This window comes from Muntiacus reevesi, chromosome X (genome assembly GCF_963930625.1).
Source record: "Muntiacus reevesi chromosome X, mMunRee1.1, whole genome shotgun sequence".
In the NCBI taxonomy this organism is placed as follows: domain Eukaryota; kingdom Metazoa; phylum Chordata; class Mammalia; order Artiodactyla; family Cervidae; genus Muntiacus; species Muntiacus reevesi.
The window spans coordinates 65323024-65338230 of NC_089271.1; the positions used below are offsets into that span (position 1 = coordinate 65323024).

A 15207-nucleotide genomic window follows, 5' to 3' on the forward strand; every position below is an offset into this window, starting at 1 on the left:
CAGTTTCATCCATCTCATTAGAACTGATTCAAATGAATTCTTTTTAATGGCTGAGTAATATTCCATGGTGTATATGTACCACAGCTTCCTTATCCATTCGTCTGCTGATGGGCATCTAGGTTGCTTCCATGTCCTGGCTATTATAAATAGTGCTGTGATGAACATTGGGGTGCCCGTGTCTCTTTCAGATCTGGTTTCCTCAGTGTGTATGCCCAGGAGTGGGATTGCTGGGTCATATGGCAGTTCTATTTCCAGTTTTTTAAGGAATCTCCACACTGTTCTCCATAGTGGCTGCACTAGTTTGCATTCCCACCAACAGTGTAAGAGGGTTCCCTTTTCGCCACACCCTCTCCAGCATTTATTGCTTGTACACTTTTGGATAGCAGCCATCCTGACTGGCGTGTAATGGTACCTCATTGTGGTTTTGATTTGCATTTCTCTGATAATGAGTGATGTTGAGCATCTTTTCATGTGTTTGCATGGCTAAAATTAAAAAATAAAACCCACCATGATTTTGTGGTGATGAATATCAATGGTATTTTGAAATAGCTGCAATAACTATGGAATCTCTGTGATTTCTATTAGCGAGAAAGTTGTGGTACTGCTAATATTTCTGTACTTTGTTGCCAACATTCATAATGAAAGGAAATATTAAATTTCAGATAGAGTACAGTAGTGGGGGAGGAAGGGGAGATGTAACTCTTCCCATCCAGTTTCAGACTCTGAATTCTTAAGTTTAAAAATCCCTGCCTTAGATAACTGTTTTAACATTTTACCATATGCATGTATTTCCCCCCCACCAAACTGTCATTATAGGTACTCAAGAAGCACTGTTATTTTTCAGTGAGAAATACATCTAGGAATTTAAGTCTTGCTCTTCAGATCAAATGGACACAGGCCCTGAAAACCTCCTGGCAGGCAAATAAATCATGTGGGGGCCTTTTTTTCGTATCAAAGGAGAGAACAATTTAGCTGAATTTTCACAAACATTTGTGTTTGATAGGAGACTGAAAAACTTTAAGATGTAGGACACAGCCAATGTTGCACTTGCATGACGACAGTCATTCAGTTCTTGTAGGGAAACTGGAACTGGAGTTAGATGCAGACTATGAATTGCTGAATCACACAGTATTAACAATGGGATTTTTTTCAATGATACATATTCAATCATATCACCCTATCTAAAATAAGTCGGCCCTCTCTTTCCATGGCTCTGCATTAGTAGATTCAACAACTGCAGATCAAAAATATATTTAATTTCCAGAAAGTTCCAAAAACTAAAACGAATTTGCCATGCACTGGCAACTATTTACATAGCAGTTATACTGTATTTACAAACTTTGCAATTTACATTTATGCTGTATTTTATAAGTAATCTAGAGATGATTTAAAATCTAATACATGTGGTATATATGGAATTTAGAAAGATGGTAATGATAACCCTATATGCAAAACAAAAAGAGACACAGAAGTACAGAACAGACTTTTGAACTCTGTGGGAGAAGGTGAGGGTGGGATGTTTCAAAAGAACAGCATGTATATTATCTATGGTGAATCAGATCACTAGCCCAGGTGGGATGCATGAGATGAGTGCTCAGGCCTGGTGCACTGGAAGGACCCAGAGGAGTTGGGTGGAGAGGGAGGTGGGAGGGGGGATCGGGATGGGGAATACGTGTAACTCTATGGCTGATTCATGTCAATGTATGACAAAATCCACTGAAATGTTGTGAAGTAATTGGCCTCCAACTAATAAAATAAAATTAAAAAAAATATATAATACATGTGAGAATGTATGTAGGATATATGTAAATACTACATCATTTTATATGAGGAACTTGAGCATCTGTGGACTCTAGTATCTGCAGAAAGTCCTTCAAGCAATCCCCCTTGGATCTGAGGGACACTGGTAATAATTTCTTTTGGTAAGAGCAAAGTTTTGTACTATCAATAGATAACCTATTATTTAAGCTTCAGCTCATCTTTTTCAAGCTTGTATCTGTATATTTAATAATACGTATAACAGTAACTGTATTACATGTCATTTACAATTAGCTTTCATATGTGTGTGTGTTGCTTAGTCATGTCCGATTCTTTGCAACCCTATAGACCACAGCCCACCAGGCCCCTCCATCCATGGGATTCTCCAGGCAAGAACACTGGAGTGGGTTGCCATTTCCTTCTCCAAAAGAAACTATAGAAAGAAAGTGAATTCACTCAGTTGTGTCCAACTCTTTGCGACCCCATGGACTGTAGCCTACCAGGCTCCTCCATCCATGTAACTTTCATATGTGTATGTGATAAAAAAAAAATATCTTTGTCCCTAGTTACTGGCAACATGGCTCCCTTGGAATCTATGCAGTGACTTGGCCTTTTTTATGTTAATGATATGATTGGTGGCTGGGGACCCCTCAATAGCTTCAGGATGGGGACTGGTCACCAGAAAGAATTAGTGGCTTGGAACTCTTGGCCTCACCCCCTGGCCTCTAGGGAGAAGACAGGTGCTAGAAATAGTTATTTACCAATGGCCAGTGACTTAAATGATTTAAACAATCATGCCTACACAATGAAACCTCTGTAAAAAAAATTCTAAATGACAGGGTTCAGAGAGCTTCAGGTTGGTGAACACATCAAGGTGCTGGAAGTGTGACCATGCCCAAAGAGGACACAGAAACTCACACACACCTCATTCTCCATACCTTGCCCCATGCATCTCTTTCATTTGGCTGTTCCTGAGTTGTAGTTATAAAAACCAGTAATAATAGGTTTTCCTAAGTTCTATGAGCCACTCAAACAAATTAATGAACCTGAAGAAGCAGCCATCCTCAGGAAACCTCAATCTGTAGCCAAGTTGAAGAGAAGTGTGGATAACACGGGGCCCTAATACTAGTAACTGGTATCTGATATGAGGGCAGTCTTATGGGAGTGAGCCCTTAAACCTGTGTGCAGTTTGACTCTAATCCAGGGAGTGTCAGGATTGAGTTGAATTGTAAAATACCCAGTTGGTGTCTGCAAAGAAATGGAGACCTGCTAGGTGTGGAAAAACCCCACATTTGGTGTCAGAAATGTGAGTAAAAGCAGCTCAGTTATAGTGACTTGTCACTAGGTAACACATGGTTAACAATCCATTTCACCCCCTACTGTGTGATCTTGGGCGGGTCACAGTCTCACCAAGCCATTTCTTCAATTAAAAAATGGAAATGCTACCCTTGACCTCAAAGGATTATGGTAAGGATTAAACAAGAAACCTATGTAGAGTACCTAATACACAGATGGTACTTGATAAATTCTCCAGTGATAGAGCACAGAATGCTATGCTGCACTTTATATTTTAGGAGGGAACCAAACTCCTTTTCAGTCTACAACCTGAAGATAAGACGTGTTAGCACATGTCAGAACTCAGGTGGTGATGAGTGACAGATGGCTAAATGGTGTGCAAAGGGACTACAGAGTAGGGCACCAGTGTTAAAGCAGCCCAGCACCAGGTACCTTATCCCAGTCTTTGGCTGTAGTAAACCAACAGCCTACATGCTACTGTATGTTAAATGGGTCTTAGATCTGGAATACTAATGACAGACTTCTGCCTAAATGATTTTTACATGTATTTGTCAATATCAACTATCTCAGTGAAAGAAAGTGAATGAAAAATGCTTGAGAAAAGTAACTTTAATATTATTGATATCTGGACTGTGATATACAAAATTGACATTCTCAGAGTAAAATTTAAAATGGCCAGAGTAATGTTACAAAAACTTCTCTAGAAATAACATAGTTCTATTAAGTTTACAGAGCATGCCTAAAAGAAAAATATAAGAATATTTGAGTAAAGAAACATTAACCTAGTGCTCAGAATACCAAAATACATGTATGGGGGAAAGCAGGAGCAGGTGGTAAATACAATATTTACAAAAAAAAGTTAGAACAAAAACTCATTTTTTGAGTTCTCTCACCTTAAGCGTGAAGGCTTCATGCTCCCAAAGAATCCAATTATGGGAACAAATTACCTCATACTCAAGTTTTGCTTTAAAATACTATAAAACAGGTTATATTCTCAAGTTTTATTAAGTTGTTTATACAAACTTAAAGTCATGAGCATGACTTCAGGATCTGAGCTTTTTATGTCAAGTGCTTTAACTAAGCAGTCTAAGGCCTCCTGTATTTTTCCACACTCTTTCAGTTCTTTTCCATGCAAGACAAGAGTGTCATAGTCATTCACAGCCTCCACTGCCTCATCCTGGGGAGAGTCAACCAACTGTCCACCAGCCAAAGGCTCAGGGTCACCCGGAGAGGTCTCCTGAGCCAGAGCACCAGGCTTAGATGTACTTAACCTACTGGATTTATTTTCTGAAGACAGTGTTTCTCTGGAAGGATCTTCTTTTGTATGCTCTGGGGCTTCGTCACTGCTTTCCTCTGCTCCTTCCTCCAGATAATCTTCAACAACCTTTGCTTCATTGCTGTTGTCAAGTCTTTCCTCCATATCCTCCACGTGGTCTAAAACCACATTAATAAGAGACCTCCTAGAAGCCAGGGATCTTCTAGAGTTTACAGACTTATTTATACTGTCAGATATTTTAGGTGAAAAGAAACTTCCAGGTGGACTGATATCATTTTTGGGAGTTGAGGCATCAAATTGTTTTACAGATAAAAATGGGAAGGGAGATGTGTTGAATGGGTTTGTGTTTGAAGTATCTTTAAAAGTATGTTCACCTTCATCATCTGAATCAATTCGTCTGGCTTTTCTTCTGACTTTCACATTAACTACTTCTTCTGGCTCATCATCTTCCTCAGTAAGATCCACACTGAGACATGCTTTGCTACGCACTGACTCTGCTCTGGAATTAGCTGCAGAGCCACACAAGCTATTTTCTTTCTCCACATGCTCCAAAGACTGACTGGAAAGATTTTGTCCATTGTCTGCAGAGTCTTCCAAGAAAAGATTGAAATCACATGCATACTGTGCTGAAGAGGCTAAAGGTTCCTCTTCCAATTTGGCCTCATTCGCTTGAGCATCCTGCAGTGCACTGTGGGCTGCTTCTAAGTCATCATCAGCTATTTTAATAACAGATACATTTGATTCTGGCCTTTGATATTCCTTTGTTTTGGGATTAGCAGGCGAGACATTGCAGTGATGTAAAATTGCATCATCCTCTAGTTGATCTAGATTTGGTCCAAGATCAACTCTGACTGACTTGCTAGGTAAATAATTAAAACTTCCCAGACAGCTCTCTTGCTCGGACTCCTGCAAAAACCCCTCTTGTGATGCCTCTTTTTGTACAGCCATCCCTGATAAAGAGTCAGGGAAAATCTCTTCTACATCTCCACACCCCTTGGGTAAAGTAGTGACAAAGTCATCATCAAATGTACTTACACATGAGTGCCTACCATCTTGTGGGATGGTATCATTCATCTTTATCCTGGAGAGATCTTTCTCACCCTCTTTGGGCAGATCATCAATGATTACGCTGGCCATTAGAGAACTGATTTCTTCTTCCTGGGTGTGATAAATAGGTAGACGAGATGAAGGCTGAGGCTGTGGTTTATTTACTTCAGCACGTTTTTTCTTTGTTTGATATACAGGTTCTCTCAGCCAGATGCCCTCATTCCCAGTTTTTTGTCTTTCCATTAGGAGCTCTGTATTTTGAGACTCAGATTCAACAAGGAATTGAGCTTTCTGAACCCTTTGTTGAATATAGTGAGAGTCTTCGATCACATCAAGCTCTTCTTTAACAGACAGGTCACGCGTATACATCAAATCATGGTCTGAGATTCCAGCTATCCTCAAAGAGTGCAGGAAGGCAATATGTTCATCTAGGTTCTTATCAGATCTCCTCTGAGCAGCATGCAAAGACTGAAGCTGCAGCTGGGTTGCAGAGTTCTGAAAATCCTCAACTGTAAAGAGCTCTCTCAATTCTTGTTTACTAAAATATCGGAAAGGGTTCTTCTTATCACCAGTAGTTTGTCTTATTAGTGAGTCCTTGAAAACCTGTCTTCTGTATATTTTTTCCTCTACAGTTCCACAAGTGATGAGCCTATAAACTACAACATTTTCTTTCTGTCCAATTCGGTAAACCCTATCCACAGCTTGAGCATCAGTTGCAGGATTCCAGCTAGGATCAAAGATGACCACTCTGCTTGCTGCAGTTAGTGTTAAGCCAACACCACCTACTTGAGTGGTAAGCAGAAAAACAGAGTAATCTTTATTTTGCTGGAATAAACTAATTCTTTTTTCTCGTTCCACAAGATGAGTAATTGTTCCATCGATTCGCAGTATCTTAAAGTGCCTATTCTTTAAGAGACGTTCAATGATGTTTAGAATTTGTCTTGACTGGGAAAACACCAGAGTTTGATGCCCTTCATCTCGCAGTTTCTTAAGCAGGTCCATTAGAAATACCATTTTTCCAGATTCTTCCATCAGTGTATCATCACTTATTTGATCAATATGGTCCACATCTGAGGAATCTTCCCCTTCAATTTCATCCTGAACAGATAATTTGGCAGCTTCTAGATTCAGCAAACCACAAGCTCGTGCAGATAGCAGCCTAGGATGATCACAGAGCTTCTTTAAGACACTCAGCTCAGCCAAAGGTGAGCGTGTCTCCATTAACAACTCCTTGATATGATCTAGAGACACAAATTTCCTGTATATTTCTTCTTGTAAAGGTACAAGGCGTATCCAAATAATTAAATCATTTTTCCTGGAAAGGGAAGGCATTTCACATATGGCACCAACATCTGGACTCTTTTCACTAAGATGGACCTCTGGGTTGCTTGACTTTTTCTTCTGTACCTCTTCTTTGGTCCTCCTGAGAAAATAGGGCTTTATGATTGTCATTAAGTTTTCAGATATTTTAAATCCCAAAGCTTTTTCCCCTGGGGTAGCATCCTTCTCTCTTGCTCTAGTAATAGGATTTTCATACTCCATTTTAAAAGTTCTTAATGTTCCTAGCAGGGACCCTTGACAAGCAAAATCAAATAGGGACCATAGTTCTTGTAAATTATTCTGGATTGGGGTTCCTGTGAGGAGGATGCGATTACTGGCAGGGATTGCACGAGCACATATTGCTGACTTGGTAGATGAGGTTTTTATTTTATGTGCTTCATCAAGGATGACATAGTCCCACAAAAATTCTTGGCCATTCAAGCTGGAAAGCTGCTGCCAATTATTGATTAACATTTGGTATGTGGTGATAATGACACCATTCCTTTGCTGAATCCGACAGAGGTTTCTGGTACGTTCATCCTTGCTAGGACCATGAAAGGTTTTGACTCTCATTCCTGGAGTCCACTTGACAAATTCTCTTAGCCATATACTGATGAGACTGGTTGGCATGATCAGAAGCACATGGTTCACAAGTGAAGCATCAAACATACCAGAAAGGAAAGCAATGATTTGAACAGTCTTTCCTAACCCCATATCGTCTGCCAGAATGCCACCTCTCCTTCCATCCCTATACAGGCTATAGAGAAAAGCTACACCTTCCTTCTGGTACTCATATAGTTGGTTGTGCAGTTCTTGATAAAGCAGCAGGCCAGAGTTGCACACATCTATGAATTCATCATCTCCATGTTCTGCCAACTCCTCCAAGGCTTCCTGTATTTTTTGGATTCTGCTTATCACCTTTTCGTTGGGAAAAATGTCCTTTGCCAAGTTGAAAAGTTTAAGTGCTTCTTCCAGATCTCCATTCTTAGTTGCTTCTTTGGCCTCCTTCACGTATCTGTAAAAATAAGGTTAAAAAAAGCTATGCATACATAGAGACTGAAAGGTAGACGATTAGAAAGAAAGGAAACAAATTGAACATTCAGTCTAAGAATGCTTTAGAGTCCATTTTGGAACCCAAACCATAGCTGAGCTTTCAATATCCTCAATTCAGGATGGGAAAGATTAGCACAGAAGATACCAATGAAAGCTGGCATCACTTAAGAAGACATAAATATCCACCAAACCCTGCTAGCAACAACTTCAGGTACTAATTGTAGGAAATGTATGTGCAAAGGTTATTGCACATACAATAAGCAACCTATATTGTGGGAGCATGGAAACAAGAAGATACATGAGCACTTCTCAGGCCTTATTTTTCTGGACCTCTGTGATACATTTCACACTATTGATCACTCTGTTCTTGAAAATCCCGCCCTCCATTGGATTCATATAGATTCCTCCTGGTTTGCTCCCCCAACATTGGCCATTTATTCTCTGTGTCTTTCTTAGATCCCTATTCTTCCTCCCCAAAGGCTCAGTCCTAGTCCTCTTCTCACTCCTTTTCCTTTCTCCTTATTGTCTCCTAGAACTTCCACTCCCACCTATGTGTTCCTAACTCCCAAAACACTTTCTCCAACCCAAGGCTTGCCCTCAAGCTCTAGTCTAGACCCATATTCCAACTGCTTTCTGTACATCTCCACTTTAAAGTTTCACAGGCATCTCCAATTCAATTAATTCCAAATTAAACTTATTATTTCCCCTCTTAAGGCATGCTTCTCTGTTTGTATGGTAATAAATGACAGTAACATCCACTCAGCCATACAAGCTAAAAATCTAAGGATCATCCTTGACTCCAACTCAAATGAATGATCCTTGACTTCTCTCTCTTTCTAACCACCTCATCCCTTAGCCAACAGTCCCCCAAGCCCTCCTAACTTTATTTCCCAAAAATAACCTGTGTCTTGCTCTCTCATCTCTACCACTACTGTAGTCCAAGTCACCATCATCTCTGGATTGGATAACTGCAACTTCCTACTCACTGGTTTCCCTATGTCCACTCTTGGCCCCTCCAACATATTCTCTGCACAGGAGCCAGAGATATTGTCTTAAAACATAAAAGAAATTATCAGTCCTTTGCTTAAAAGTCTTCAGTGGTTTACAGTTGATAGATTTTGAAAGGGTGCCACAACAATTCACTGAGGAAAGAGTAGTCTTTTCAACTAAATATTCATGTGCAAAAGAATGAAATTGGTTCCCTACCTCACAACATACACAAAAATTAATTCAAAATGAATCAAAGACCTAAATATAGGTGCTGAAATCACAAAACTCTTAGAAGAAAGTTAGGTGTAATAGGTGTAACTCTGTCATGACCTTGGATTTGGCAATGGTTTCTTAGATATGATGCCAAACACATGTGCAACCAAAGTAAAAAATAAATTGGGCTTCATAAAAGCTAAAAACATTTGTGCTTCAAAGGATACCATGAAGAAAGTGAAAAGACAACCCAAGGAATGAGAGAAAATACTTGCAAATCTTGTACCTGATAAAGGATTTGTACCTAGAATATATAAGGATCTCTTACAACTCAATAATTAAAACACAAAGAGGGACTTCCCTGGTGGTCCAGTGGTTAGGACTCAACACTTTCACTGCCATGGCCCTGGGTTCAATCCCTGTTCAGGGAACTAAGATCCCGCCAAAAAAAAAAAGACAAGTAACCCAATTAAAATGGGCAAAGTATCTGACTATTTCTCCAAAGAAGATATACAGATAGCTTACAACCATATAAAAAGATGCTCAACATTATTAGTCATCAGGGAAAATGCAAACCAAAACCACAATAACACTTCATGCCCATTAGGATGACTAGAATAAAAAAGAGAAAATACCAAGTGTTGACAGCAACATGAAAAAGTGGAAAAATTGAAACTCTATAACACTGTTGGTAGGAATGTAAAATGGAGTAGATGCTTCAGAAATTACTCCATCAGTTCCTTAAAAAGTTGCACATAGAGTTAACATGTAATTTAGGAATTCTACTCCCAGGTATATACCCAAGAGAAATGAAAACATTTGGTCACAGAAAATCTTGCACATGAATGTTCACAGCAGTATTATATTATTCACTAAACCAAAAGTGGAAATAACACAAATGTCCATCAAATGATGATATATACCAGATAAAAAGGTGATATACCCATACAATGGAATATTATGCAGCCATAAAAAGGAATGAAACAATGCTACAGCATGAATGAGTCTTAAAAACATTTTGCTACATGAAATAATAAGCCAGTCACTCACTGACACAGAGAACAAACTAGTGGTTACCATTGGGGAGAGGAAGGAATGGGGGTGGTGGTGGGCAACATAGGGATAAGGGATTAAGAGGTACTAACTATCAGGTATACAGTAAGCTACAAGGGTATATTGTACAACACAGGAAATATATCCAATATTTTATAATAACTATAAATGGAGTATAAGCTCTAAAAATTGTGAATAACTATCATACACCTGTAACTTACATAATATTGTACATCAACTATACATAAAAGTGCCAATCACAAAAGGGCATATATTTTATGATTCTATTTATATGAAATGTCCAGGTTAGGCAAATTCACAGAGAAGTAGATTAGTGGTTGCCAGGGGCTGGCAGCTGGGGCATTCATGAACTGGAGAGGGTATGATGGCTGAAAGGTAAGGAATTTCTTTTAAGGGTGATGAAAATGTTCTAAAACTAACTGTGGTGATGGGGTGCACAACTCTGTGAACATACGAAAAATTATCAAACTGTACGCTTTTATGATATGAGAATGGAATGGTACCTCAACAAATCTGTTAACAACAACAACAAAATCTTCAGTGGCTTCCTATGGCCTAAGAATGAAGTTTAAACTCTGTAGCCTGGCATTCCAGGCACTGACTGATACAGCCAGGAACTGCTGATCTCTCTGCCTTAACTTCTGCCACTTCCTGTCTCAAACATTTTCTTTTAACCCCTTATGCCCATCATACTACTTTGTCCTCTAAAGCTTAGGCTCACACCACCTTCCTCTTCTGGACTATACTCCTCTCCAAGCTGACCTCACTCATTCTTTAAGACACTGTTTCTCAGTGTTCTGCACAATCTCCTGGAGGGCTTGTTAATACACAGATTGCTGGACCCCAACATCAGATTTTCTGATTCTGTAGTGAGGCCCAAGAATTTGCAGTTCTACAAAGTTCCCAGGTGATGCTAATGCTTCTGGTCCAGAAACCACATTTCAAGAGCTGCTTTAAGATCAGGCCTCACCTGTGGTTCCTCTAGGATGCCTTTCATCCCTCCCCTCCCCTCATCAGTTGTTCCACCTCAATACTCCCCTGTATGTTCACCTCTATCAGTACATTTAACATACTGTATTAAAATCACCATGAAATAATCTAGCTGTATTACAAATGTATGAAACAACCTCATTGAAGAGGGTGGAGGGAAAATGTGCTGACCTAAGTAACCTAGGAAATGAATGAAATCTGTAAGAGTAAAACTAAAAGAAATATAAGCATGTACTCTAGTGGATACAGTTGTTTCCCATGGGGGTATGAGGTAAAAATTCTGATACTGAAATGCATGTATGCTAGAGGTGAAGAATTAAGTAAATGGATGGCGGATAGTGGGAGCCAGGTTTCTCACTGTTGGAATGGGAGTTTACAGACTGGTTAAGAGAAGGTTACAATGATCCAGGCGGTAATGGATCAGAATTAGAAACATCACTATAAACCCATGTTCAACATAAATACAGATCAGTTCAGTTCAGTCGCTCAGTCATGTCCAACTCTTTATGACCCCACGGACTACAGCACGCCAGGCTTCCCTGTCCATCACCAACTCCCAAAGCTTGCTCAAACTCATGTCCAAGTTGGTGATGCCATCCAGATAGATAAACACAGATAGTTACACCTAAAAATATTTACAGACATGTGGATATACGTGGGTTAGTATATACACATATTTCCTTGCTCTATCAGCTAAGAGGGCCTAGAAGCAAGGAAACCCCAGCAGCAACAAGCACATCAAGCACCCAGATCTTGATTTCTAGTACCATTTGCCAATAAAAGGACAAGGCCTCCTTAGAAAAATGGCATTCTAGGGTTATGGCAAGAAATCTATAAGATGAGCCTGGAGCATGCTGTATTGTCAGAAAGTAAGGAAGTGGTCAAATACAAACAACATCCCACAATGATAGGAGTGTGTCAAAGAGACACAGGTGCCAAAGGAAAGAGCTCCCAATGGTCAAAGCCAGAACAATTTGAGCAATACAATAAAGTAGAATTGGATTATAACTCAAAGTATAAAATAAATATTCATGAGTCCACAGATATATTAGTCCAATATAAATTAGTGAATAAGTATAGGAAATGAGACAAATCTCCTGTGCAGAAGAATTTCAAATAATTTATACAGATACTCTACCCTCAAGAAAATGAAGCATAATTCCTATTCCTTAACTGTGGAGTTCATGTTGTAACATCCTTCCAAAGAGTACAGTATGGAAAAGTGCAGTGCGGAAAAGAGTAACTTGAAAGTAAAGAAACAGAATTTCCTGGTGGGCCAGTGGTTAGGACTCCATGCTTCCACTGCAGGGGGCACGGGTTTGATTCCTGGTCGGAGAACTAAGATCCCACAAACCATGTGGTGTGGCCAAAAACAAAACAAAAATAAAGTGAAGAAACCTGGCAAACAGTACCTCAGTCAGGTGATTACAGTCAACATCAACAGTGATAAGTCATGTGGATAGTATATACCCTTTTTTGGCTTCCCTGATAGCTCAGTTGGTAAAAAATCCGCTTGCAATGCAGGACACCCCGGTTCGATTCCTGGGTTAGAAAGATCCGCTGGAAAAGGAAAGGCTACCCACTCCAGTATTCTTGGGCTTCCCTTGTGGCTCAGCTGGTAAAGAATCTGCCTGCAATGCAGGAGACCTGGGTTCAATCCCTGGGTTGGGAAGATCACCTGGAAAAGGAAAGGCTACCCACTCCAGTATTCTGGCCTGGAGAATTTCAAGGACTGTATAGTCCAAGGGGTCACAGAGAGTCAGACACAACTGAGTGACTTGCATTTTCACTTTGACATGATTTAATGCAAAGGGTAATTTACCTCTGTAGTCTCCCCGCCCCCCCCAAAACCAAAAGCCCCAGTCTAAACATGAGAAAGTATACTGACAAATCCCAACTAGGGGAACAGTATACAAACTGCCTGATCAGTACTCCTCAAAATGGTCAAGGTCATCAAAAATACTGGCAAGTCTAAGAAACTGTCACAGGCAAGAAGAACCTAAAGAGACAGATGACAAAATGTGATGTGGGGTCCTAGACAGGATGCTGGAATACAAAAAGGATATTAGGTAAAACCTAAGGAAATCCAAATAAGTATGGATTTACTGAGTAATAATGTATCAGTATTGGTTTATTAACTGTAATTAATGTACCACATAAATGTAAGATGTTAAGAATACAGTAAACTAGGTGTCGGATATATGGGAACTCTCTATTATCTTTGTGATATACTTGTAAATCTAACACTACTCTATAATTAAAAGTTTTTTAAAAAAAAGAAAAAAAAAGTCCATTTGTGGACTTGCCTGTTAGTGCGGTGGATAAGAATCCACCTACCAATGCAGGGAACATGGGTTCGATCCCTTGTTCAGGAAGAGCCCACATAATATGGAGCAAATAATCCTGAACTACTGAAGCTGAAGCTCCAATACTTTGGTCACCTGATGCAAAGAGCTGACACATTAGAAAAGACCCTGATGCAAGGAAAGATTGAGGGAGAAAGTGGAGAAGGGGACGACAGAGAACGAGATGGTTGTATGGCATCACTGACTCAATGGACATGAGTTTGAGCAAGCTCTGGGAAACGGTGAAGGACAGGGAAGCCTGGGAGCGGAGAGGAGGTGGGGAGGAGGAAGAGAAGGCTGGACAGGATCAATTCATTCTCCCTAGGAGAACACAGGGAACAATTTCCAGGCTGGGAACAACAGGGAGGGAACATGTTTCTGCCCATCAACAGAATTTGGATTAAAGATTTACTGAGCATGGCCCCGCCTATCAGAACAAGACCCAATTTACCCCATAGTCAGTCTCTCTCATCAGGAAAATTCCATAAGCCTCTTATCCTTATCCCTCAGAGGGGAAGTGAAAGTGATGTCGCTCAGTCATGTCCCCCATGACCCATCCATCTTGGGTGGCCCTACACAGCATGGCTCATAGTTTCATTGACTTAGTCAAGGCTGTGATCCATGTGATCAGTTTGATGAAAGTGAAGTCGCTCAGTCATGTCTGACTCTTTATGACCCCGTGGACTGTAGCCTACCAGACTCCTCCGTCCATGGAATTCTCCAGGCAAGAATACTGGAGTGGGTTGCCATTTCCTTCTCCAGGGGATCTTCCCAACCCAGGGATTGAACCTGGGTCTCCCACATTGCAGGAAGACACTTTACCCAATGAGCCACCAGGGAAGTATCCCTCAGAGGGAAAACAGAATGAAAACCACAATCACAGAAAACTAATCAAACTGATCACATGGACAACAGCCTTGTCTAACTCAATGAAACTATGAACCAGGCCGAGTAGGGCCACCCAAGACGGACAGGTCATGGCGGAGAGTTCTGACAAAACATGGTCCACTGGAGAAGGGAACGGCAAAGCACTTCAGTATTCTTGCCTTGAGAACCCCATGAACAGCATGAAAAGGCAAAAAGATAGGACACTGAAAGATGAACTCCCCAGGCTGGTAGGTGTCCAATATGCTATGGAGAAGAGTGGAGAAATAACTCCAGAAAGAATGAAGAGACAGAGTCAAAGCGGAAACAACACCCAGTTATGGATGTGACTCGTGATGGAAGTAAAGTCTGATGGTGTAAAGAACAATACTGCTTGGGAATCTGGAATGTCAGGTCCATGAATCAAGGTAAGCTCGAACTGATCAAACAAGAGATGGCAAGAGTGAACATTGACATTTTAGGAAACAGTGAACTAAAATGGACTGGAATGCGTGAATTTAACTCAGATGACCATTGTATCTACTACTGTGGGCAAGAATCCCTTAGGGAAGTGGAGTAGCCCTCATAGTCAGCAAAGGAGTCCCAAATGCAGTACTTGGGTGCAATCTCAAAAACAAAAGAATGATCTCTGTTAGTTTCCAAGGCAAACCATTCAATATCAGAGTAATCCAAGTCTATGCCCCTACCAGTAATGCTGAAGAAGCTGAAGTTAAATGGTTGTATCAAGAACTACAAGACCTTCTAGAACTAACACCCAAAAAAGATGTCCTTTTATCATAGGGGACTAGAATGCAAAAGTAGGAAGTCAAGAGATACCTGGCTGCTGCTGCTGCTAAGTCACTTCAGTCGTGTCCAACTCTGTGGACCCCACAGACGGCAGCCAAACAGGCTCCGCTGTCCCTGGGATTCTCCAGGCAAGAACACTGGAGTGGGTTGCCATTTCCTTCTCCAATGCGTGAA

The 15207-nt window shown here is 40.4% G+C and overlaps 2 protein-coding genes across 3 annotated transcripts in view; one reads left to right on the forward strand and one right to left on the reverse strand.

Annotated features, from left to right (window-relative positions):
- PIN4 (peptidylprolyl cis/trans isomerase, NIMA-interacting 4) overlaps positions 1-15207 on the forward strand; it is a 1195450-nt gene that overhangs the window by 11332 nt on the left and 1168911 nt on the right. The window lies entirely within an intron of this gene.
- Positions 3572-15207, reverse strand: part of ERCC6L (ERCC excision repair 6 like, spindle assembly checkpoint helicase) — a 32253-nt gene continuing 20617 nt past the window's right edge. The window contains exon 2 of the mRNA XM_065915231.1: positions 3572-7712. Within this exon, the coding sequence (XP_065771303.1) occupies positions 4049-7712 (3664 nt within the window). The 3' untranslated portion in view covers positions 3572-4048. The remainder of the gene's footprint in view (positions 7713-15207) is intronic.